This window comes from Onychostruthus taczanowskii, unplaced genomic scaffold (genome assembly GCF_017590055.1).
Source record: "Onychostruthus taczanowskii isolate IOZ18803 unplaced genomic scaffold, ASM1759005v1 scaffold1, whole genome shotgun sequence".
Taxonomy (NCBI): domain Eukaryota; kingdom Metazoa; phylum Chordata; class Aves; order Passeriformes; family Passeridae; genus Onychostruthus; species Onychostruthus taczanowskii.
Genome location: NW_024496525.1, coordinates 1820588 through 1844089, shown reverse-complemented (window position 1 = coordinate 1844089; position 23502 = coordinate 1820588). Strand labels below are relative to the sequence as shown.

Here is a 23502-nt window from a genome sequence, read left to right as displayed (position 1 = left end):
CAGAAACCTCAGACATCTATTCCAGTGTCTGACCACCTTTTTTGGGGAATTTAAAAATCTTTCTGCACTGTCCACATTCATGGTCTGGCCCTGTTTCTCATCTTGCCCGTGCCCTCTGTCAGTGCTTCCCATCGAGTCCTCCACATGCAGGCCTTCCAGAGATGTTTTGATGTGACCTCTCCAGAGATTTTGCTGGGGCTCTGGTACGTTTTCTCTGCAGCAAGTGCAGTTTCGGGGCAGTGCTCAGGCCCCACCCTTTTACAAAAGTGACCTTCTTATTGTACCACAAGAAAAAGTATGTTTTAGAAGGTCCTGGGGACCGAGTAGAGAGAGCACTATTAAATGCAAGGAAGCATGAACTTATTAAGCCACTCTGAGCCCTTTATGAGCAAGGTTTTTTTGGGAAATTCAGCTGCCAAAACGTCTTTCTGGGGAAGACCACTCCCCTGCGGCGGACAGGGAGCCAGGCTCCTCTGCAGGCCCCCGTCCTTCAGTCAGAGCAGAAGCTTGCCAGGCTTTCTGATCCACTCCAGGCTGTGCCTGGCTAAAGGAAAGCCTCCCGTGGCGCCGGTGTGACCGGGGGAAGGTGACACCATCCCTGAGCTCGGGCTGTTCGCGTCCTCCAGCACAACGCGGTACCGCTGGGGACAGGCCACCAGCGGTACCGCCCCGCTCCCCGCCCGGCCGGGCACTGCAGGGGCCGGTCCCGCGCCATGGGCTCCGCGCGGCCTTCAGGTGCCTCACACAGCTGTAGCGGCCCGTCTCCCACAGACGGGCTCTCACACAGCTGTGGCGGCCCGTGTCCCACAGACGGGCTCTCACCCCCCAGGCCACACCCGCTTCCCTGCGGACGGGTTTCCCTGCTCCCCCCGAGGACGCTCCGGGCCCGGCCCGCGGCTCCCGGCGGCGCCGTTGGGCGGGCGGGCAGCGCCGCCGCGCGGGGCCCCCGCGGCACTGCAGCCCCGGTGCGCTCCGGAGCCCGGGGCTGCGGCCAGCGCCGTCGGGAACCGGCCGGGACAGCAGAAACACCGGCTCGCCGCGCTTCCTTTGATATTTATTAATCTTCATTTGTTTGCAGCCGAAATACTGTAAACGGATTTTTCATATGGGTTATCCAGCTAATAACATACTCCTTTATCAATTAAAGTATGGCTTTAAAGGATAATAATAATAATAATAATAATAATAATAGTAATAATGTGTATGTAGCATTTGTCATGAATTGACTAATACTTTTGAGTGACTTAACTTTCAGTAACCAATGTAGGTCCCGTGCTCCACTGCTCTCGCCTTTTGTGGATGTGCAGCACAGCAGCCTGTGGGGGCTGTGCATGAGGGGTACCCCATGTCTCTGCCTTCATGGTGCCACTGAACTATAATGGGTTTACTTTTTTTGGTTTTAACTCTCTTCTGGAAAGCTCTCTCAGTTCCATCATTGTCCTGCTCCTGCGAGATTGATACAAGAAGACTACAAAGATTGTAAATAAGGGTAAGCATTGGAGACACTCAGGTAAGGACATTAGGGAGGCAAGAGCATCAGTTACAATTCAAAGAGAACTGAAGATATAGTGACTGTTTTGCTAGTCTACCTTTAAAAGTGATCAGGTTTTTTTACCCTCAGCTGGGGAAATAATTCAGTAGAGAATTATTAAAAGAAATAGAAACTTAAAAGTAATTTTCAGATAAATTACATTGAAGTGATTCTGTGGCTTGGGGGAGTGAGGAGAAGGTCCCAGATCCCTGACTTTTTCATATGGATCTCTAGACTATCACTGAAAATTTCACTGCACAGCCACCAAAGCTGTAAGCTGTAAAAGCTCCATTTGATGCACAGCAGCTGACACCTGATGACATGAGGTACAGAGCGAACATTTAATCCAGAATACTTCCTGTGTAGACTTACAGCAGGATGCCATAACAACAGAGAGCCTTGGAGTGAATTCCTGCATCACTGGAGTCAAAAGCAAACTTCCACTCATTTCACTGAGACCATGGTACCCCTACTGTTTGCAATAGTTGAAAATCTCAGTATGGTTTGGTTTACCTGAGGGTTTGCTTGCTGTAACTGTGATAATCACAGCTGTGATCCATCAGCACAGGGAAGTGTGTCACTGGAGCAAGGCTCAGAAAGGCTGAGGATAGCAGTAGGAAGGCAGCTGTGGAACACAAAAACTAGAAAGTTTGAGAGCAAAATGCAAGATACTTTATCTTAAAAGTTTGCTTTCAGAATTCAGCTTCCTATATAAACGTTCTGCTTCTGAGTAAGAAAGATACAACTTATCTCTAACTGCATTTGCAGGGCAGTAGCCTGTAGGACTGTGCTGCTGTTACACGAATGCAGAAAGAGCAGCTAAACCATTGCAGGCGACTGCGGCTGACTTAATTCCTAACTCCTGCTCCAGGGCATGACATTGGTATGATGTAATGAGATCGGGTGAAGCCGTAGCGAGAAGCACCAACATCAGCACTGCCTTCTTGGGAAATAGGATTCATTCTGAAATCTGGAAGGAGAATCAAGTTCTGTGTCTCAGGGAAAATGGTAAGAGATGGAACTCAAAGGTACATCAGTACATTTTGGAAAGTGTCTGTATTGGAAACAATACAGGTCCAACCTAGCTTGGCTTGTATAAAGGTAAATCTTTATTCTCTTCTGACCTAGTTTCCTAAGCACACGCAATTTCTGCAAATCTCTGCAAGAGCCGTGGGTAACCTTCACCACTAACAGGACACCAGTGCTTAAGGAGCTCTGGTGGTTCACAAGTTATCGTGAAGGTTGCAGTGAACCTGTGAGGAGGAAGCAAATTTGTTTAAAAGTCATTGTATCTTTCAAAAGCATTTCGAGGCTCAGTCCTCAGCCACTTTCTTCTGCTCTAACAACTTCCAGAAATTCCGCTCAAATCCCGGTTTCACACTGTGCTTGTCTCTAGACATCTGTAGCCCAAAGAATTTATAATCCATTTAGGGAGATTAAAAAATTTAAAAAAAAAAAATCTCAGCAAGCATGTTGCAGAAGTGCGGGTCTCGCACGGCACGCGTGTCCCGCAGCCCGCGTCGGGGATGTGCACAAACAGCGCGCCGCGAGGGGCGGTTTCCCAGACTTTGTCCGGCCGTGTGGTCGTGCCCGCGGGCAGCGCCGCTCCCGCCCCGCCGGCCCGGCCGGACACAGCGGCGGCGGCCGGAAGCGCNCCGGGGCCGCGTCCCCCCTCGCAGCCCGCCTTTGCCGCGGCTCGCCGGGGGAGCGGCGCCGCGCGGCTGCCGCTGCGGACGTGCCCGGGGCTGCGAGCGCAGTCCCCGCGGGACGCGGCCGAGAAAGTTTTGGAAGTCCCTCCTCCGGCAGCCGATGCCGCGAGAAGGTCTCGGCGCGGGGGCTGCCCCGCGGGACGCGCGGAGCGGGGGGGCCGGGGCTGCGCGGCCACAGTGGCACAGGGACCCCGGGCGGCAGCTCATGTGCTGCTCCAGAAAGGTGCGCGAGCAGCGCTCGTTACTAATTCGCCCCGCGGCAAACGTGTCTCGCTTTGCATGGCTCAGCGTTCCTCTGATGGAAAACCCGCGCTGTCTGTCCCATCCGCCGCGATGTGACAGACACGAGCGGGCCCGCCGCGTTAATCGCCTGCGGTGACAGCGGGGCTGGAGCCCGGCCCGGGAGCGGGGCGGTCTGCCCGGCCTGTGCTTCGGGCTGCCACGGAGAGAGGGCTGGGAGAAGAGACATCCCGCCTAGCCCAGGGGAATGAAGGCCATTGCCTGGTCCTCAAACTTCCCTCTCATCCTAGGGATGAAAGGATGCAGAATGGGGAAGGAGTCGCAGTCTCCCAAACCCTGTTAGTGTTCAGTCGGTTTCAAATGCCTTCCTTGCCAGCTCGTAGGTTTGCTCCAGGTCTGTAATCTGTTCTGATCTGCGACCCGTTGTTTGTGATCCTGTGCATCCCCAGCTTTTAGCTGTGCACGGTGTCATTTGCAGAAATGTGAGTCTGTGCAGAGGCTTTTTATGAGTGGTGGGGCAAAAGGGAAGGGTCCCATCACAGCGGTGCATTCCTTAGAGATGGGCAGGGATTCAGAGAGAAGGGAGTGCTCAGGGAGTACTAGAGACCTTTTGTGCTTCTGCCGAGGTCAGGGTTTCCAGGAGGAATTCAAAACTCTCCACAGGGCTAATGGAGGGAGGTGGCTCATGCAGAGATTTTTTGGCTGAAAATTATGTGTCCTCCCTGGAAAATAACTTTTTTTCCATTCCATGCAGTACTCTTTTGCAACTGTAAGACCAGGCAACTGGGGAGTTTTTTTGGCTGAAAATTATGCGTCCTCCCTGGAAAATAACTTTTTTCCATTCCATGCAGTACTCTTTTGCAACTGTAAGACCAGGCAACTGGCTTCCAGGGAAAACACTGGTAAAAAAAGCCTTTTATTTTTTTTTTCCTTTCAACAACATCTAAAATGTTATTATGTGGCAATGAGCAATTGCATTGAGAGAAGAAATTGTATGGTCTGAGAAGGCAGAATGTCTAGGAAGGGAGTAATAGAAGCATGGTCATCATGTCAATGTTTCATTTTCTCTTTTCTAGTAGGTTTTTGCCTTGGCATTTTTATTTTGTCCATGTTTTCTCAGTCACTGCCTGCTACAGAGGTGCTCAGTGAGCACTGTGAGGTAGGGGAGGCCCTGGCAGCCTCATGGATCTCCTGGCTTGGTGTGCAGCTTCCTCTGCCCCTGCTCAGGAGCATGTAAATTGCAAATTCCCATTTATTTGTTCTTTCTGGGCTGGGAAAACCTAATGGTTATTCCAGTCCTGAGGCTGTTGCAGGAGGAGCTGAGCAGACCTGAGTCCTGAGTGCTCAGACACGTGGTGCTCTGGAGAGTGCTGCCCGTGGTCTTGGTCACCAGGCTGTAAATCAAGCACACCTGGGAGCTGTGATCCCAGACAGAGAATTGTCAAAACTGATATGTAAATGACCCACTGGCTATTTTTCTCTCAGAGTTGCATGCTCTTAAGTATGTGATAAACCCTACTTGAGAAAACACATCTCTAAACCTGTTTGTGTCTCTGCCTTGTGACCACAGATGTCTCTGAGAGCCTGCAGTGCTTTCTCTAGAAATTTCTCAAGACATTCTCTGACTGGGTTCCTAAAACAGATGCTGTTGTCTAAAATTAAGGGTAGATATAGACTTCCTCCATCCTTTGCAACTGTTTTGACAGGGTATTATTTTCCTCTTGAGCAGTTTTTTTCCTATGACTGCATCTTCACTGCTTATTTTCTTCCTCTTAAGTATTTGCCATAGGGGTAACCAGTTTGAATGTTTGAATTTAGAGACTTTGCTAATGTTCTAATGAGATGGAGAAGCAAAGGGGCCGTAGAGATAAAAAGTGCTGCTTCTTTTTTTTTTTTTTTTTTTTTTTTTTTTTTTTTTTTTTAAATGGGTTTTTTGTTTTTATAAAAAAAGAAACTGAGGGTTTTTTTTTTTTTTTTTTTTTTTTTTTTTTTTTGCAAGTGGTTATGATGTGTTAAGAATAAGGAAATGCTGGGAATATACTCTAAGCAATTAGCTGGACACAAAGAGCAGTTCAGGTGCGTCCTGGACAATACACCGAGTTTCTCATAGATGTTTTATAAACATGAGGAATTTATTGCATGAGATAAGGGGTTGTTCCTGAGGCATGATGTCTCAGGATGATGGTCTGGCTGCACAGGAGTAAAGAAATGTGCTGCTTTTTCTTCATGTGAGTAACAGCAGAATAAAGACCTGTGGGCCACAGTAAGTTGACCAACACTAATGTGAGTTAGGGAATCAGTTTTCTGCTCTTTATACCCATTTGTTTTCCACCACCATCCTCTTTTTGAGGAACCTGATCGCATTTGTGGTTGGAAGAGAGACATGTAGCCAAGTATGCAAACCTTTTTCAGAGTCCTGGACATGACCTTTGTCCTGTGTGCTACTGTGTCTGTCTCTAAGACCCTTTCAGGTGTCCCTTGGGGCTTTTGTGGGCTGTGAGTGTGGAGAATGAAATGCAAGAAATCGACCTGTTGAATCAATTGCAGTATTTACTTTTCCAGATTGATTCTCAAAAGCTGTGACAATGTTACAGAAGAAATTTGTGCTGCTTCCCACTGCTGAGCTGTGTCGTTTGTGTTGCTTCTTCATAGGCATATATAGTTGTATAAATTCTGATTTATACAACTTATTTTTGGTGTGTTCCTCACAAAGTTCTCAGTCATTTTATAGGTCTAATCCAATCATAAAGGATGAGGACATCCATCAGGCTCACTGCAGGGTTGGAAGGGGTGTAGGCCTGAAGGACTTCAAAGAAGGGATTTAATCTTGCAAATGAAATGGTATCTGCATCAGCTGTTTCTTTTTCTCAAAATTAAAATAAAAAAGCCAAACAAAACAAAAAAAAAATCCAACAAAAAGTAGTGCTGGAGATTCTGCATCCTGTATAACCTGTTTCAGTATATCCCCACTTTGACACTATATATATTTATTTATTCATATTCAGGCTAAATCTTGTTTACCATTTGAACTGATGTGGAAGAAGAGTACTTTCCCCCTTTCTTGTGACTCTTAATGTATGCAGACTGCTCTGTTCCTTTGGTGTTATCTTTTTAAGACTAAACACACTCAGGTCCTTTGGTTGTTTTTCCAGGTCCTGCTCTCTGCACTCTGATTTTTGTTTCTTTCCACTGCAGTGTCTCAGATTTTTGTGTGTGTTTTATGAGGATGAATATGTGGGGCTGGATGTGGTCTGTTGGCTAAAGACTCACCTGACTACTGCTGTGTCCCAGGCTGACTTTTACCCTTTTTGTAGCAACACAAGCCTGCTGGCTTGGAATTAATTTCTCAATCAATGTGCTTTTTCTTTGTGGCATGTTGGAATTACTGTTGTGTCATTTCCATTTGATTTCACACCTGCCACCCCTGCCCTTAGTGTACTGTTTTGTACTGATCTTTACTGAGATTTGATAGTAGGTTGTAGGTAGGTGTGGGGTTCCTGCAGCCAGATCAAAACACTGCAATAAGATGCCCCAAAATCTTGAGCTGGTTTGAACTTGCTGTGTTGAGGGATTTTAGTTTTTCTGTTGTAAGAGAAAAGTGATGGCTTTAGTGGTCCTAGCTCAACTAGCCAAGCCAGTGTCTTCACTGATTCCTTCTTGCATCCCTGCTTCTGATGGTCACTGTGCTTGGAGATTGGTGTTCTCCTTCGGAGATGCCATGGGACCCTGTCCCTTAATTTCTTTTTGATTGCTTTTGATTGCAGCTTGGCTTCCTCCTGCAGTGTTTTTGTTCAGGGCCTGAAATTGGCAAAGGGCCATGAATTTAAAAAAGCAGTTTTTCCTGCTCATTTGTTCTGATACCGCTCACTGTGGAGTCTGGCATGAGCATGGAGAGGCGATGCTTCATGAAGGAGAGGGGGGACAAGGGGCAACACTGCCCTTTTCATCCACAGCCTTAGATTGGCTCCAACATCCTGAATTTTGTCTTGAGAGTTTCAGGTCCCTTTCTGTCTGGCTGTTACTTAATGCTTTGATATCTTTATCAATTTCTTATCTTATAGGTAACTACCAACTGATCATTTAATTTAATCAGGAGTCCTTCAGAGGATTGAAGTTACTGGTGTGTAACTTCTCCCGCCTTTTTTTTTCCTTTTATAAAGGTAGGTGAGGCATGATGCTTCTCCAGCCTTCTTGTGGCCTGCCCATACTCCTGTAAATTTTCAAAGATGGTCACTGATGCTTCAGAGATTAGACTGGTTTCTTACATGCTTTCTGGTGAATGCTGTTATTACCTCTCAAGAGCTGTTTTGTGAACATTTGTTAGGTCTGTCTTTTTCTAACCCACCCTCTCCTTCCATTTCTAAATTATTTTTGCTTGTCACATTTCACTTTTTCTTCTGGAGATTGAAGGAACATTTGTACTTCAGCCTTTACATAATTTGCTTTCTTTCCCTCTTTGTTAATGACTGTAATTATCTTTTTCTCTTCTAACATGCCCTCTTCTCCAGTTTTCTTGTGATTGCAGAGCTCTTACTAACAGCTGTGCTGATTTTGACTAATAGACCATCTAGTCCAGTATCCTTCTACAAAAGGATGAAAACAGGACAAGTAGATACGGTACTTTTCAAGTACACTTCCATTTTCCAGCTTCTCTCATATCAGGGAATTTCCTCTGTCTAATGTGAGCTGTTTAACCATTAACAATCAATAGATTTGTCTTTCTAGTACTTGTCCTGTCTTTAGATGAGTGCATGTAAAATTTTTCGGCATTTTTGGAGAAGCACTATCACCCCAGTTACCTGCTGATGAAGGGTCATATTTGTTTGTTTTGAAGCTGATCCTCGCTGGCTCCATGTGGATGGTGTCAGCATTTGTGTCTGATGAGATGGTGAATAATCTATCCTGTTCCCCATCTTTTCACCACTCATGAGTTTACAGACCTCTGGTATGTTGCCTGTCTTGCATCCTAATTTGTTACAGGGGTGCTGCTCCATGCCAAACAGAAGACTTACCTGGGTAGCATCTCTGGTCAATATCTTTTGCTAAAGACTTGGGACACTGAAGGGCAAGAACAAGGATACTTGGTGTCCTTGTCCAGCCCATCTGAAGGGAAATAGTGAAAGCCTGATGCTTTCGCAAGATGTCTCAGTTTGCTGCACCTATTGATAAACAGCCCCTCTGCCCTTTAGTGCTGTGTGGAAATCCAGAAGAGTTTTAGGTGTTCCTCATGGGTATTCATACCCTCATGGGTATTTACACTGAAGGGAGGGCTTGGTGTGGCCAAGGCTTTTCCTCTGGGATGGTGGAACAGAGGGTTGAACATGTTTTCAGGACTTCTTTCCCCTTATCTTTTCAGAGATTGGCCAGCCCGGCTGAGACCACTTAGCAATGACAAAACAAAAACTCCTGCTTGATGGGACACTCTCCTTGTTGCTGATTGCGGCCTGTGAAGCTCAGCAGCTCCCGAGGAGTCATGCTGCTGCCAGTTCTGGTTCTCTGTGTGACAAGGAGGCAGACTCTTGGGGACACCTGTTCAGCAGCGAGCGGCTGGATGCTTGGATCTGTTCCCTCATCGGTTCCTTCATGGTGGGGCTGAGCGGGGTCTTCCCGTTGCTGGTGATCCCCCTTGAGACAGGAGCTGCGCTGCGCTCTGAAGGTGAGTCTGCCAACTGCATTGGCCTTTCTGAAGCCCAATATCCTGGGATGTGACAACAGCACAGTGGTGAACAGGACCTTGTCACAGAAATGTTGTTCTCCAAGATAGAAAGTCTGTTTTTTGGTCCTTTAATGAATTTAATGAATCTGTGAATTTGAAAGGGAGTCCTTAGACAAATGTAAACCCTGGATGGAGCTTGTACAAAGAGTACTGTTTTTCACCCTGCTTGGTTCAGGACAGTTCACACACTACTGTCTCAGCCAAGTGCTGTCAGGGCTTTTTCTTGCACTCCATTTGGTTGTGCTCTCTCCTTCGAAAGCTTGCAGATGCTTCCAGTTTGGATTTCTTCGTGCAAAATCTCATCTGGAGATGCCTTGGTTCCTGGCTGAGTAGTGATCAGGTTTTTTTCTTCTTGTTTCTTCTTTTTCTCTTTTTAGCTGGGTCACAGCGTTTGAAGCAGTTGTTGAGTTTTGCAATTGGTGGACTACTGGGAAATGTGTTTCTCCACCTGCTTCCTGAAGCCTGGGCCTACACGTGCAGTGCAACAACAGGTATGAGAGCCTTATGTGCCTGGAAGCAGCTTGTGCTGTGCCTGTTTTGAGTCTGTTCCTCCTTGAAAGCCCAAGACCAGCCAGTCTGGGTCAGCCCAAAAACTGGTCTAGGCTGGTATCCTTTTCCAAGTAATATGTAAAAGCAAATGCCTAGGGAGGGATGTGAGAATAAAAAAACACACACGTAATGCTTCATCTTTGTACTCCACAATCCTCCAAAGACTTTGAAATTAGAGGCTTACTCAATTTGCCATGGTTTCTTTATGTTTAGTAACTTGGAATGGTTTTCTTGTTTATTGACTTTCCCTTTGTGCCTTTGACTCCTGTAACTCTGTTGATTTTCCTTTGTTCCTTCTGTAAGGCAAGGGAATGCTTCCTTAAGCTGAAGGGAGGTTATGGTTGTGTATCTGGTCTGGTACATGGACATGTTCACTGTCTTAGTTGGGGATCAGGTTCACCTTTTTTACAAATCTGTCCCTGTAATAGTGTTACTCCTAAAATCTCTTTCTTGGCACTAACTGGGGCCCCTCTGTTGGATGCTTTGATTTATGGGAGCTCACGTGTTGGCAGTCTTTGCTTCGTGAGAAATCATGGAACGTTGTGTATAGAGCCACAATTAAGATTGGGGGGTGGGGCAGGGGAAGAAAAAGGAAATGGGGGTGACAGAAACTTGTGTTTGCCAGCAAACTAAACACTGAATTGGTATAGACCTTTTGATATCAGTGTAGCTCCTTCATCCCTCAAATAGCCAGGGTTGCTGAAACCTATAATGTTTGTATCTATCTGCTTCAGCAAACTGATATCACAGAAGGCAGGTGCTGCTGCATCCCACCTGTTGAGAAACCAAGAAGTCATTTTCCTGCTGAAAATGCAAGAGAGGGAAGATGATGCCCTGGGTTTCCCAGACTTTTTTGCACCTATGTCCTGGGATTTCAAATCTGCCAGGCCTTTAGTCCTCTTCTTTATTACAGCTCTAGCACTGTCAGCAAAACCTCCTGTACTTTTTTTCACCCTTTCTACAGTGGTTCCCAAATTACTCTGTCTTTCTGCTCAAGCTTGTTTGCTTCTGCCAGACTGTCCTGAAGTGTAAAGGTTTCCTTGACCCATGTAAGTCTTGATACAGAGTCGTTCTGTTCTTCCATTGCAATGCAGTTTCCATTTCTGGCAGTGAGGCTGAATGGATTATTATCTCAAAAGCTCGGCTGTAATTGAAAAGAAAGTTTATAGCTTTGGGCTTAATAACTTGCTGAGGTGTGGCAGAAAGGGGAAGGTGAGTTTGTAACTCCACTAATGGCACATTTCATGTCAGGGCTTGCTGCTCAGTAGGTACAGCTGCTGTATTTCTGTTGATGTAATATTCACTTGCCTCTGGAGCTCAGGGAAATTCCCAGTGTTGTCAGGAAATATTTGGGATTGAGCTGATGTGGAGAAAGGGATGGTAGCTCTCACTCTGAGTGTCTTGAGGTGATGATATCTGTTAAATCAAGAATGGGCAAGTTAAACTAATCTGTTTTGAGATGTATTTACCCCTCCTACCTTGCAGGGAGATTTTCCGCTGTCTTTTTTTTTTTTTTTCTTGGAACTGTGTGAAAAACTATGTATTTAATAGAGACATGAAGATTTCTCTTTTGTCCTTCAGGAGAAGGGCAGAGCTTTCAGCAGCAGAAGCTTCTGGGTCTCTGGGTGATCATTGGTTTCCTGACCTTCCTGGTGCTAGAGAAGATCTTCCTAGAGAAAGAGGAGGAGTATCCTGGTGTGGTAAGTTGGTAGCCTGAGCGGGGTGGGGGGGAAGTACTCTTATATTTGAAGCTCTGTACTACATAGCTCATCTGCCCTATCTGACAGTGTCAGGAAATTATCCTGTAGCTGTGAGTACCTTGTCATCGCCCTTTGGGAGTTTTTTGCCACTTCTTTGCCACTGTTTTGTAGGAGTAGGTTTCATCTTCAGGCTTTTGTTTTGTGGTTTTAACTGAGATTTCTCACTTCTGGTTTGGTTTTGTTCTTTATGTGGTAAGTGTAAAAGAGAGCTCCTGTTCTGTGGGGGCTGGGAGCTGGAGCACTCTGCAAATCAGACTTTTGCTCAAGTAAGCTTTGAGGGGTGACAGCTTGCTGATGCATGTTCCACAGACCCATGGTGGCTCATTCCCTTTCTGGGTCCTCAGTCAGGATAAAGGCTAGCCTTCTTGAAGATGTTTCTTCTTGGTTATGTCCTGAACCAGATGTTGTTTGGGTGACTTTGTGTGGTAGAAGGGATTTATGACTGGCCAGGTAATCCTAAGTTCAAAGGAGTCACCCAGCTGCAAAGGGGAGAAGTAGATGAGGTAGCAGAAGGTAATTCCAAGACAGAGGAGAGCACCTAGTCTTCAGAGATCTGCACAACTCCTAGTTGCAGCTCCTTTAGACTGTTGAGTCCTTGCTGTGCCATAACTTTTGAGAGGTGAAACTGCAGGTCAGGCACTACGTATGAGCAATTAGGTGTTAACTTTGACTCAATGTGAGACTTTAATGCCCGAAAGGGACTTCATCTTCTCATTTAGAGAGAGGCTGAAATCCTGGGTAAATATCTTGTTGTTTGGAAGGTGATGATCCCAGCTATAGAATAATTCTGTAGACTTGGCTGTTCTGATGCACTGGAGAGAGCAAGACTCTTTTCCCCATCTCCTGCCCAGATAGAGTGTATTTGTCTGGGTGGTAGCTCTATCAGGAGGTGCAGGCTCAGTCCCTTATCTTTCTGGTGGAACTTTACTCATGGCAAGGGGCTGTGGCTCCAGTTCCTCCCCTTTCTATTTCTCTTGAGGATTGGGAGGTCTTAGCTCTTGTCTTTCAGGGCAGATGTCACAATGCTCTCTGAATCTGTCTCATTTTTGGCAGTTGTTATTAAACTGGGGTGTCAAAGCTGCTGAGTCACATTGTAAGGACAAAAGGATTAAGGGTGAAGGTTGAATTTCTGATCCTGATTCATGCTCATTCATCACTGAAAAAAAAATCAGTGACAAGTTTGTTTCACCTAATTTAGGACTGTGATTCCAAAGCATCGTCTGGAAAGATTCCCAATGGAAGTGGCTGCCCGCTGCCCAAGGGGTCCTCTCAGTCCCAAAGAGCACGAGCTCAGTGTAATGGCTCCTCTCTCCAGTCTGGTCCAAAAAACAACAGAATCAAGGTAAGAGGCCCACAAACTCACCTTCACTTTTTAGTCAGGAATTGTCTGTGGAAAGACTGTGCTTGAGTGAGGAGCTCAGTGTTTGAGTTGTGCTTAATTTTGCTCTGTCAAAGTGTGTCCTGGTCACACCAGGGAAGATATAGCAGACTTGGAGAAAATCTACACTGCAGCTTATGTGGAAGAGGAAGAGTCAATATTATAAAGACACAAGTGTGATGATGTGTGTGTTGGCTGAATTCTGGTACCAAAACACAGAATTTCATGTTTTGTTACTCTATATTTTATAGTCAATATGTCTTTATTTACTTAATTTTTTGCACCATGATTTCTCTGTTCTCTACTGCCTGCATTGTACTGATTCTGAGCTGCACTTTTCCTTTTAAGGCACCTTTTGGAAGTGTTTTGACACCTTTAGGAAGTGTGTTGAAGCTACTAGTGTAGAATTTAAAAGTTCCGTTTCTCAGATTTTCAGTTTACCTGCTGCCAAAAAGGACTTCTTGTCCACTTCTGTCTCCAAACCTGTATTTCCCATCGCTTCCTTTGCACTGGATCTCATCTGACCTCACAGTGAGCCTATTCAGGGAGCTAAACAGGCAAAGAATTTGCTTGTCTACACCCACACACCCACCTCCCACCCCCCGGTCTATTTCTCTCCTAACTTAACTTCTTGAATCAGCTTGGCATGCAGACAGGCAGCCTGTAGTGCTGGGGTAAGGGAGATCAGCAGGCTCATAGGACTGGAGGGGGAGGAAGAGTCCTGCACCATGGGGAAGCGGATAACCTCCACATTGGCTTTGCTTCCTGTTCCATGTTACTATCTTTGTACTGTGGAAAACCCTTTCTGGGTGAACATCACAAGAGAGAGAGTAAACAACCGCTTTGGTGAAGGAGGACCTGCAATGTGAGTTGGAAATCCCATAAAAATGTGCAAGATTGTACGAGAGTAACTATGGGCAGAAAGTGTGCTTGCATGAACTCTGTGGTCAGGCAGAGGCTCTTCAGTCTTTCTATTTTAAATCTGTTTTGCTGTAACTTTATAGCTCTTCCTACAGAACATGAAAGTTATGCTGAGGTCACTGAGTATTTTTGACATCTGTCACATTCATGTAATTTGCACATAACACTGCACAAAGTGCAGGGTGCCATGTGGATGTTCCTAGAGGTGGTGGTAGTGAAGATACCAATATTACTGGGTTATGAAACATTATGCCCTAATTTTAGAAGGGTTTATATAAGGAACTATAGACTACTGTTTTCAAGTAGAAATGAAACACAGATAGGTGATACAATTGCTCAGGGCATGGTTCCAATATAAAAAATAATAATGTAATTAATGCTAATTGATATGATTTTATGTAAGATAAATTCTTATCAACCAGACATTCTTCCTGCCTCTTATTCAGGCATAAAATTGTTTAATAAAGGTCATGACATGTATATAAAACATAACTTTGTCCCCCATTCTAATCAACTTTGCTAATATTAGCTGTATTAAAAATCTGTTATTCTGTGTTATCAAAAGGGACTGGTTTAATGCAGCCCCCCTAAAATCTGTTTGGGTTATGATTTTTCTAAGTTATTATTTATAAAAACAGTATATCTTCAGATTTGCAGGTACTGCGTTACATAAATGGCACATTGTGACTGCATGAAGTCAGTGATAGCAGCTAAACTGAGTAACTTCATCAGAAAAATGTGCTGAATTTTTAATAGGTTTTGATACATCCAATTACAAGGAATAGATTAAGAGGGACCTCAGATCATATTTACATGATAGGGATAGTTTCTATTTAGTCAGTGCCTTGGAAAAACACATGAGGATTACAGTAGGAAATTGTCTGAACACATTCTTCCCTCATGGTGCTACAGCCAGGAGGATGGGTGAGTAGGAAATCATATGTAAGAGGAGAGGTGAGAGTTCCTCTTTCTGTATAGCAGTAGTGAAACAGCTATCTGGCTTTTTCCAGTAGTGCTATTCCAAATCTCCAAAATACTGCTAATAATTTGTAAAGGAGCCCAGAAAGAGATGAAATAATATTTTAAGTTTGCAGTACATGACAAGTGGCTTTCTTTAGTTTAGCTCTGTAGTCATGGCAGATCAAGGGTGGCTTAGAGTATACAAATACCCATAGAGGAATGACTAAATTTGGATGGTTACAGCTATAGCAAACAGTAGTAGTCTAGAACTTAGAGACAACTCTCTAACTGAGGGTAACTTGCCAGTGGGCTAACTTTTTGTCATTTGTGAGCTGTAAGCTGTGCTTTAAGCTGCTCTCTACAGAGTACATGATAGCTTAAGAAACAATGAAATATATGCACAAATTAAATTAAGTTCTTTCAGTTGTGTTACTTGGAAGGTGTAGGCAACCTTCTAACTTTAAAACCCTAACACATCTGTTCAATTTTACAGATAGCTGTTGATATGCATGAATTAGAAACATAAGACTTAATGGGTGTAGTTTTAACTTTTTGCCTTCTGGTCTTTTAATCTGAATATTTTAATAGTTTTCCTGGTAGGGTAGAAATTATCAAACCTACCGAGATACTCCTGCGTTGTTAGCCTGTTTCCTTAGGCAACAACATAAGCAGTCATTCCATCTGTCTGTCCATCTGTTCTGCCCTTAATTTTCAATAACTTTTGAACCCATAATTAATTTTCCTTGAGTTCAAGAGAGGATAGGAGTCTTGAGGGTGATCAGATTTCTGCAAGTTCCATAAAAATCAGCATGACAGTAGAGGGGGAAGGCAGAGGGATGCCCTGTTGAAAGCCACAGCTGGAGCTGGGGTGCCGCGTGCTGCCCGGCCGATGCGCCTGGCTGCAGCTGGGGACAGGGTGCCGTGCTGTGTGTGCAGGGAAGTGCAGGGTGTTGCTGGGAGTGAACAGAGCAGGTACTCGTGAAGGAAGGAGTGAAATCCATGGTGTGACAGATTTTTTTGGTTCTTCTATTCACTCAGAAACCCCCATTTTTTCAGCAAAGAAAATGGGAAAGATACTGTTTAAATGAACAAAGTCACCCTTCAGGACTTTATTATTAGTAAGTTGTAGTGAGTTTACTGTTGTCCACATATATATATATTAGAACTTCTGCTTTTTAGCTGCTGCTAGAAAATTTGTCCTAGCTTGAAAATGGCAGATGGGAGGTTTCCTTTGCATGCAGCCTTAGATCTGTTCTGTCCCTCATTGCAGCCTTTATTCCCTCAACAGGTAAAAACATTGTGTGCGCTACTTTTGCCTTGCTTTTTCTTTCTTTCTCCCTGTGGCACATGGGGTCCTGGTTGATTTGTGGAAGTATTTTTTATTACACAGTGACATTAATTCTGAAGCATGAAAGTAAACACTTCATCTGGCTGTGCTCTTTATGAGCAACGAGAACATCCTATTAGGGATTCGCAGAATGTAAATGTCAGAGGCTCATAACTGTCAAATCAACCCAATTTATTTCTGAGCACTCCAAAGCTTTGCTTCTTTCAGTGACAGCTTTTGCCCAAGCCACTGACAACAAAAAGTCATAATGTTTTAATCATGAAGCCTATTTTTTCTCTATACTGTAGTATGGGAAAGCATTTTTGTGTAAAACTTCTGTGAATAATTATTATAATCCTGTGGGGGAAACGCCATCACGTAAAAAAACAACATGAAAAGGAGAATTTTAGTCATATTTGACTGTCTAGGAATGAGCGTATGAAGAATGAGAAGTAAAACTGTTGCATTTTTGTGTCTGCCTGCATGCATTTATTTGGGTTTCCTTTCTTATAAAAACATGCAGGGATGTTCTTTTGCATTCATTGTGGGGATGTTACTTAGCTTATTACTTAAAAGTGGGGTAGGCTTTGCTTAATTCTTAATTTTCATATGTAATCATCACTGCACTTTAAAAAATATAGAGGCTACAAAGGTGCCCCAAGACAGTGCAGTAAAAGTGCCCTGCGGGAGGGTGGTGCTTTGGAGAGATTTGACAGAACATTCCTGAGCTGTGGCATACAAATGGCAGCAAGATGCCCCAGGCAGAGTTGATAGAAACAGGGAAGAGCACAAGACCAGAATGAGCTAATGAAGTGCATCAGCACTTGTGGTTGTCCAGCTGAACGCTGGCATCTGGTGCTGTGGTGAAGTAAGAGTTTCACAGTGTCCAGGCAGTGTCTCCACTCACTGGATACTGCCCTGTATCTGGAGTTCTTGCACTCTAGAGACAGCCTGATGTATGGGCTAACTCCTGGTTTGATAATAATTTAAACTGAAGTCCCGTATAGTGAACTGCAGTATCTCAGGACCAACGTGAAGTAGTTTTTGTTAAATATGATGGAAAAAACCCCAAAAACCTGTGAGCTAAAGAGCTGGGGTGGTGCCCTTGTAAATTACTTTAGGTCAAATACTCACATTTTGTCAGGAGATGACCCTAGTTAGAATGATAGGGAATTTTAACTTGGAGATGGACTTGTGAGGAAGACAGCTGCTTTATGCTGATAATTTTAAGAAATGTGTTTATATGCAAATGCTGATACATGCTATCCAGCCTTCTAGTAGGTGGTTTTTTGGTGACTGTCATCACTATCTTCTCTTTCGATTCTTTGTTAAGGGAAAGCAAACCCACAAGCACGAACTTTTTTGGTACAATGTTTGAAGATTTATTTAGTTATAGAAAGCAATTCCAGCAGCATTTGTTCTGTTGCATTGTTCTTGCCAGCTCTTGAAGAGGAGATATTTAACAGTTGGATATTAAAGTGCATGACTTGAAAACAAGATCAAGTCATATTTGAAGCCAGTCACCTCTGTAAATTAGTCAGTGTTACCTAAAATTGGTTTGACTTAGAATTAAATATATTCTTGCTTTCTGGCTTTCTTTTTTTTTTTCTTTTTCTAGAGCTCTTCATAATTTGCATACAGTAATTATTCTAATCTCAGACAATACTTGCCTACCCTAAAACTTAGTTTACTCTAAAACCAAAAATTAATTTAATTTTTACTCAAGCACTGACGTAGTTTAGGATTTTCAGCAGAAGCATTGTGCTCTGTCCTTTCCCATCTGATTGTGACTGCATAACCCATGTCTAAGCCATGTGCTTTTTTATCTTGTTGCGTCTCTTCCTTTATCAGGGGCTCTTCTTTTCTCTTTGTAGATTAGTGGATACCTCAATCTGCTGGCCAACACCATTGATAACTTCACACATGGCCTGGCAGTAGCAGCCAGCTTCCTGGTTAGCAGAAAGGTAAGATTTCTGTCCCCAGCTGTATACTGAAGTGAAGAGGCCTTGTCTCAAGTATGATACAATATGCAAAACAGCCAAAAAATGCAAGGAGTTTCTTCCTCTTTGCTGGAATTTTCTGAGAAAATGCAGACTACAGTAAAACTCAAGCCCTATCCTGATCCTCTGATGCAGAGCTTCTTTGAATTTGGGACACATTAGTCATTTGTACTGGCATTAGGGGATGGATTAGCTCATCTACTCAAAAGGCAGTCCAGAAATAACATGATGAGGATGGTCACCTCAGAAACTGGGACATAGACAAGGCAGAGATGTTTATTGTATTTTTGCTTTTGTCTTCCACACTGATGATGGGCTATGGGGTCCCCATTGCCCTGAGCTGGAGCACCATGACTGTGAGAATTACAAACTCCCAGTCAACCCTGCACTGATGTGGTATCTGCTGCTCCAGCTTGATCACTGTAGGTGTTTGGGACCTGATGAGATTCATCCAAGAATACTGGAATTGTTTCCTAATTGCTTTCTCTTTGCTGCAGGTTGGGTTCCTAACCACAATGGCCATTCTCCTGCATGAAATCCCACACGAGGTGAGAGGGCTTTGTATCCTGCCATTGTGAGGGGGGTTTCAATGTGCTTCATCTACTAGGAGGAGGTCTGGGTCTGGTTAACATCTTCTTGTCTCCTTAAAGGCTGCTCCCTCTGGGGAAACTGACAACATTGAAAACCAGGAACAGTCTTGAAGCACTGGCCTTGTTGTGAATGACCTTTGTGACTGAGAATTTGGTATTCAAGTTCATTAACTGTCAGCTCTTGGTTTTCTTAGGTTGGAGACTTCGCAATCCTACTTCGGGCTGGCTTTGACCGCTGGAGTGCAGCCAAGATGCAGCTTTCCACAGCTCTGGGGGGAATTCTAGGAGCCTGCTTTGCAATATGTGCTCAGTCACCAAAAGGAGCAGGTAAGGTTCCCTGGGACCTCTGTAGAAATGGGGGAGGAGGCAGTGCTTGTCATCCTTCTGCATCTTCTTTCCCTTCTGTGTTGTGTCCCATGGCTCTGTCTCAGTAATAACTTTCTGTGTTTGTGCAGGAGAAACAGTAGCTTGGATCCTCCCTTTCACTTCTGGAGGATTTCTGTACATTGCCTTGGTAAATGTTGTGCCTGATCTCCTGGAGGAAAAGAATCCTTGGTAAGTGCTCCCTCCTGTTCCTCTGCAGCAATTTGTGCTGCCAGGGAGCAGGAATATAACCCTTCCCTGTGCCTCTTCTGCAAGTGTGTGAATGCCAGCTTTCCAAATCCTATGGACAAGGCTGGAATCAAAATACACCGCTTGCTATCTATTGCATTTGTGGGACTACAAAGACCCTCTGTAACATGAAAGCTTTCGCCTGGGTGAGTCCCAGAGACTGTGCTGGCACAGTATGCAGCAGGGCCAGCTAGAGCAAGTTCCTGGGAAGCATGTCCAGTAAGGACACCACTGCCCAGTCTGTGTTTTCAGCTTCCAGTACATATTGGTGTAGGGACTGTCTGAACCAGGGCCCCACAAAGGTGTGCATGTCTGATAACCACATGTGAACCTATCCTTCCATGCTTCTCTCATCCCTTTCTGACCCTGTCCATTAAGTCACCCCTCTGCAACCTCCTTTTGGCAGCAGTTTGCAGAGTTGGACTCTACTGTGTTTAGTGATGCTTCTTATTATTTGGTTTTTACACTCTTGCATATTGATTTTTTTATTAGGTATCACTGTGTTGCTGTGTGAGTTGAAAAATAATAGTTTTCTTCTCTTTATCACTCAGCATTTCATAGTCTCTGCTGGTATTCCACCTCAGACATCTCTTCTGCACTGGTATATATATGCCAATGTATTTGTGTTTCCCTCATGTATTGTTTTAGTTTCTTAAAGTCTGATTAAGGCTGTAGCAGGTCCAAATCCAGCTGTTGCTCTCAGATCTGCTGCCAGAGGTGCTCCTGAATGTTCCCTCCTATTTCAGTTGTAATAAGACAAGTAACTTCAGTCGTTTAAATAAGATGCCTTGGTTCACCTAGTTAATTTTGACTGAAACAGTGCTCAAAAAAACAGCTCCACAGTTCTTTCTGAGGAGGTAGGAACTCTGTGGAGAAATGTTAATTTGGGTTGGTAACCTCTTGTGTTGGCAGAGGTTGTTGGCAGAATTTGCAGAAGTGGGAGGCACACAGTCACTTCAATCCAACATAAACCTGAGACAGTGCTAAAAGAATGGCCAAATTTGTTGGGTTTTTTTTTTCTGTAACTGTAGTTATTAGCTGGATGAGGTCCCTGAAGTGTCTGTGCACATGCTGCATAAGTGCTGGTTTCCTCGTGAGTGAAAGGACATGAATATGTACCTGAACAACTGCATGACTCAATCAGCTTGCATTGATTTGGAAGCCTGGAGTTGGGCCTTGCAGCTGAGTGGAACAAGTCCATGCCAGTTTATAGACAACTCCTTTGCTTGGGGTGCTGGGAAGGTCTTCTCATCTATGTCAGTGGCTTCATACAGCTGTTGTGTTCACCACATGGTAAATTTGGAAAGGCAAAGAACAAATCATTGGGGAGCTCTGTGCAGCTGCCTGTGGGGATTGGTTTATGGCTCCTCCTAATTTTGCTGTTTCTTTCCCAGGAATTCCCTGCAGCAAATTCTGCTCCTGTGTACGGGCATTACAGTCATGGTGCTACTCGCGCTCACAACTGAGTAACCTCTGCGCAGACCTCATGATGCCTCCCAGAGCCACCACAGTGACTCTGAGCTTTACAAAGCAATAAGGAACACTAATGTTACTTCCCACGTGTGTGCGCGCAGATCTGGCTGCTAGTATGAGAAGCGGGTGACAGAGAGGTCTGGCTGTGCAAGACTTCGTTCCCTGGCTCTCCTATCCCTGTTCTGCTAAGCTCCACACATGAGGGCTTCTGTTCCTTTTCTGTTTGGTTGGTTTTTATGGAGCAAAAGATACACTGGGCAGAAACGAACTGAACAACTGCTCCACTATGAGTGAATGATGTTTCATTTGGTTCATTCTGATGGAACTGCACCTCCCAAGCTCTTGTGTGAAAACAGTAGAAGTGATTCCTGTAGCTGATGAAGATAAAGGATTTTTCCTACCACTTTAAGGGCTGGAGGCAGAACAGGCATGACAAAGCTTTAACCAGAACCCCCTAGCCATGAGAAGTTGATGGTGCTATGAGATAGATGGGAAGAGACCCTTTCCAACTTGATCTCCAGCTGTTCATTGACACCACTTTTTCCTAAAGGTAGTATTGGCCTCAGCAGTCCAGCTCTTTTGGTCTATTTTGTTTACATTGAAATTGAGCCAAAAGCTTGAGGCACTTTAGGGTAGGTCACTACAATTAAATGACTCAGCTTGGAGATTACTTGCCTCAGCCCTAACCACTCCAGTAGCCAGCACAGCCCAGCTGTTTATCTGATACATGATCAGTAAATGTTTCTTCAATTGCCAACTACCATGGAGGGAAAGCCATGTAGCTGTTAAGACTGAGCTCCCTCTCCTCATACCCATTAGCTGAATACGCTTCTGAGCCTGCTCATGAGACCTGATTCATTCATCTGCCCCACACCCTGTTTCAGAGCTTTCTTGAGGTGCAGCATGTTAGACCTGCACAGCATGCTACAGCACCCCTAGACTGTCATGGCAGAGGTGCTTGAACACTACAGCCTGGTCAGCAACTGATAACTCCTGGTTTGCTTTTCATCTGTTCAGTGTAGACTATTTAAGAGCATGCTGTAGATGGCAGCCTATTTCTGGGGTTCTTATCTCATAGTGGAGTTCATTTGTTGAGGATGAATGAATAAGAAATAATGCTGACAGCTTTTAGATGGGAAGGTTGAAACTGCTGCTGAAAATATTTTTAAGTAAGGTGAGAAAGGGATATGAAAGGGTGACAATAAGTATGCTTTAAGAGGAGTTTTCTGTTATGTGATGCTTGGGATAAAATCTTTGGCAATTTGAAAATTTAAAACCAGGTCTAATTGAATTAACAGTCACTGAACACAAAACAGGTGCCACAGTGTGATTTACACCAACTTGGCTCAGTCTTAACAGCTTTTGTGAAACAGTACAGCTCTCCAGTCTGCCCAGGGCCTTACCAAGAGGACTCATGCCTTGAGAGGGCGATTTAGGTCAGAGCAGCAAGGCAGGTATACTGCCCACAGGAGAGGCACTACTTCCCTAAGAGATTCCTGAACTGTTGACACAGTTCTTTTTTATGACAGCTCCTGTCCTACTTTTCAGTGAGTGCTGGAGAGCTCATGCTTGCAGTTCTGTCTGCCCAGGAACTGCTGTCTGAAATTTTTTCAGCTTTCCTTTCCCTGGACTTACATTAGTAACTAGTTTCACTGCAACAAGGAGGGAGGCTTAGTGAAATTATTTATTCCTCTTTACAAAATTACCTTCATGTGCCAGCTCCTCTCTCCATCATTCAGTTGTCATGAGGTCTGAAGGTAGCATCCATTTCCTGCTTTCCTGGAAGGATGATTAATCTAGTTAGCCTGCAGGGACTGGGGGAGTATGCCAACCCTCTGGTTCTACCTTTGGGGGTTCCTTCTGCCCAGGGACTGCAGCTAAGCAGACCCTGTAAAAGAGCTCTGGAGGAAGCAAGCTTGCACAGAAAGTTGTGCCTGCTGTTTCTCAAGATGTCTTTCCCAAAATAAGGCTGGCATTTAAGTTGAGGCATTGCCAGGTGAGTGCCCATGAGTTGGCGTTGTTGCATCAGCACTGAGCCTTGCCAAGACTCAAAACCATAGTCAGGATTTTATACTCAGCGTTCAGGAATGTGAAGTGGATGACACTGAACAAAGAATTTCTGAGCTGTTTTTCTTGGCTGCTGTCATAGGCATGGATAGTCTGTGGTTCTTGGGAAGATACCCTGGTAGGAGGGAGCATGGGGCTTGTGGGAGGGAGGGTTTCAATAGATTTCTACTGCGTCAGCCCTGGGGCTGAGGATTGAGAGCCTTGGGAGGAAATGGAGCATCACTCCACCACATTTGTCACTTTTGGAAATGCAGAGAGAATTGTATTTTCTAGCTCTATTTTTTCAGCTGCTCTTATGCATTTTCTCCCTTCATCTGTATTGGTCTGCTCTGCATGGAGACAATAGAGATGAAATAAATAGTTTTCCATGTTGGTTTGTGTTGTTGGATTATTTTATTTGGTTGGTCTAGGCTATTTTTGAAGTTCCTACTTTCCTTTGATTTAAAAATTCAATTTAAATTTCATTTGAATTACACAGACATATCTCTGGGTTAGTCTAGAGCAGTGTGGACTCTGGGTTGCTGTCAGACTTTCCCCAGACTTACACAGCTGAAAGAAAAATTTCTATTCCAGTTTCTTCTCTCTGCTGCCATGGAGCTGTTGTCCAGGAGCAGTGTGGTAGAATCATAATTCTTGAGTGCTTCTCAGGGTTCCCTGAAAAGCATCACC

At 44.4% G+C, this 23502-nt stretch overlaps 1 protein-coding gene across 1 annotated transcript; it reads left to right on the top strand.

Annotated features, from left to right (window-relative positions):
- Positions 1-6371: 6371 nt before the first annotated feature.
- SLC39A13 (solute carrier family 39 member 13) lies at positions 6372-23204 on the top strand. Its single transcript, XM_041398176.1, has 10 exons — positions 6372-7640; positions 8837-9136; positions 9574-9687; positions 11327-11445; positions 12704-12847; positions 17966-18055; positions 18589-18639; positions 18876-19008; positions 19137-19236; positions 20688-23204. Exons 2-10 carry the CDS (start codon positions 8869-8871, stop codon positions 20761-20763), a joined length of 1095 nt encoding a protein of 364 aa, XP_041254110.1. The 5' UTR covers positions 6372-7640; positions 8837-8868; the 3' UTR covers positions 20764-23204.
- The last annotated feature ends 298 nt before the right edge of the window (positions 23205-23502 follow it).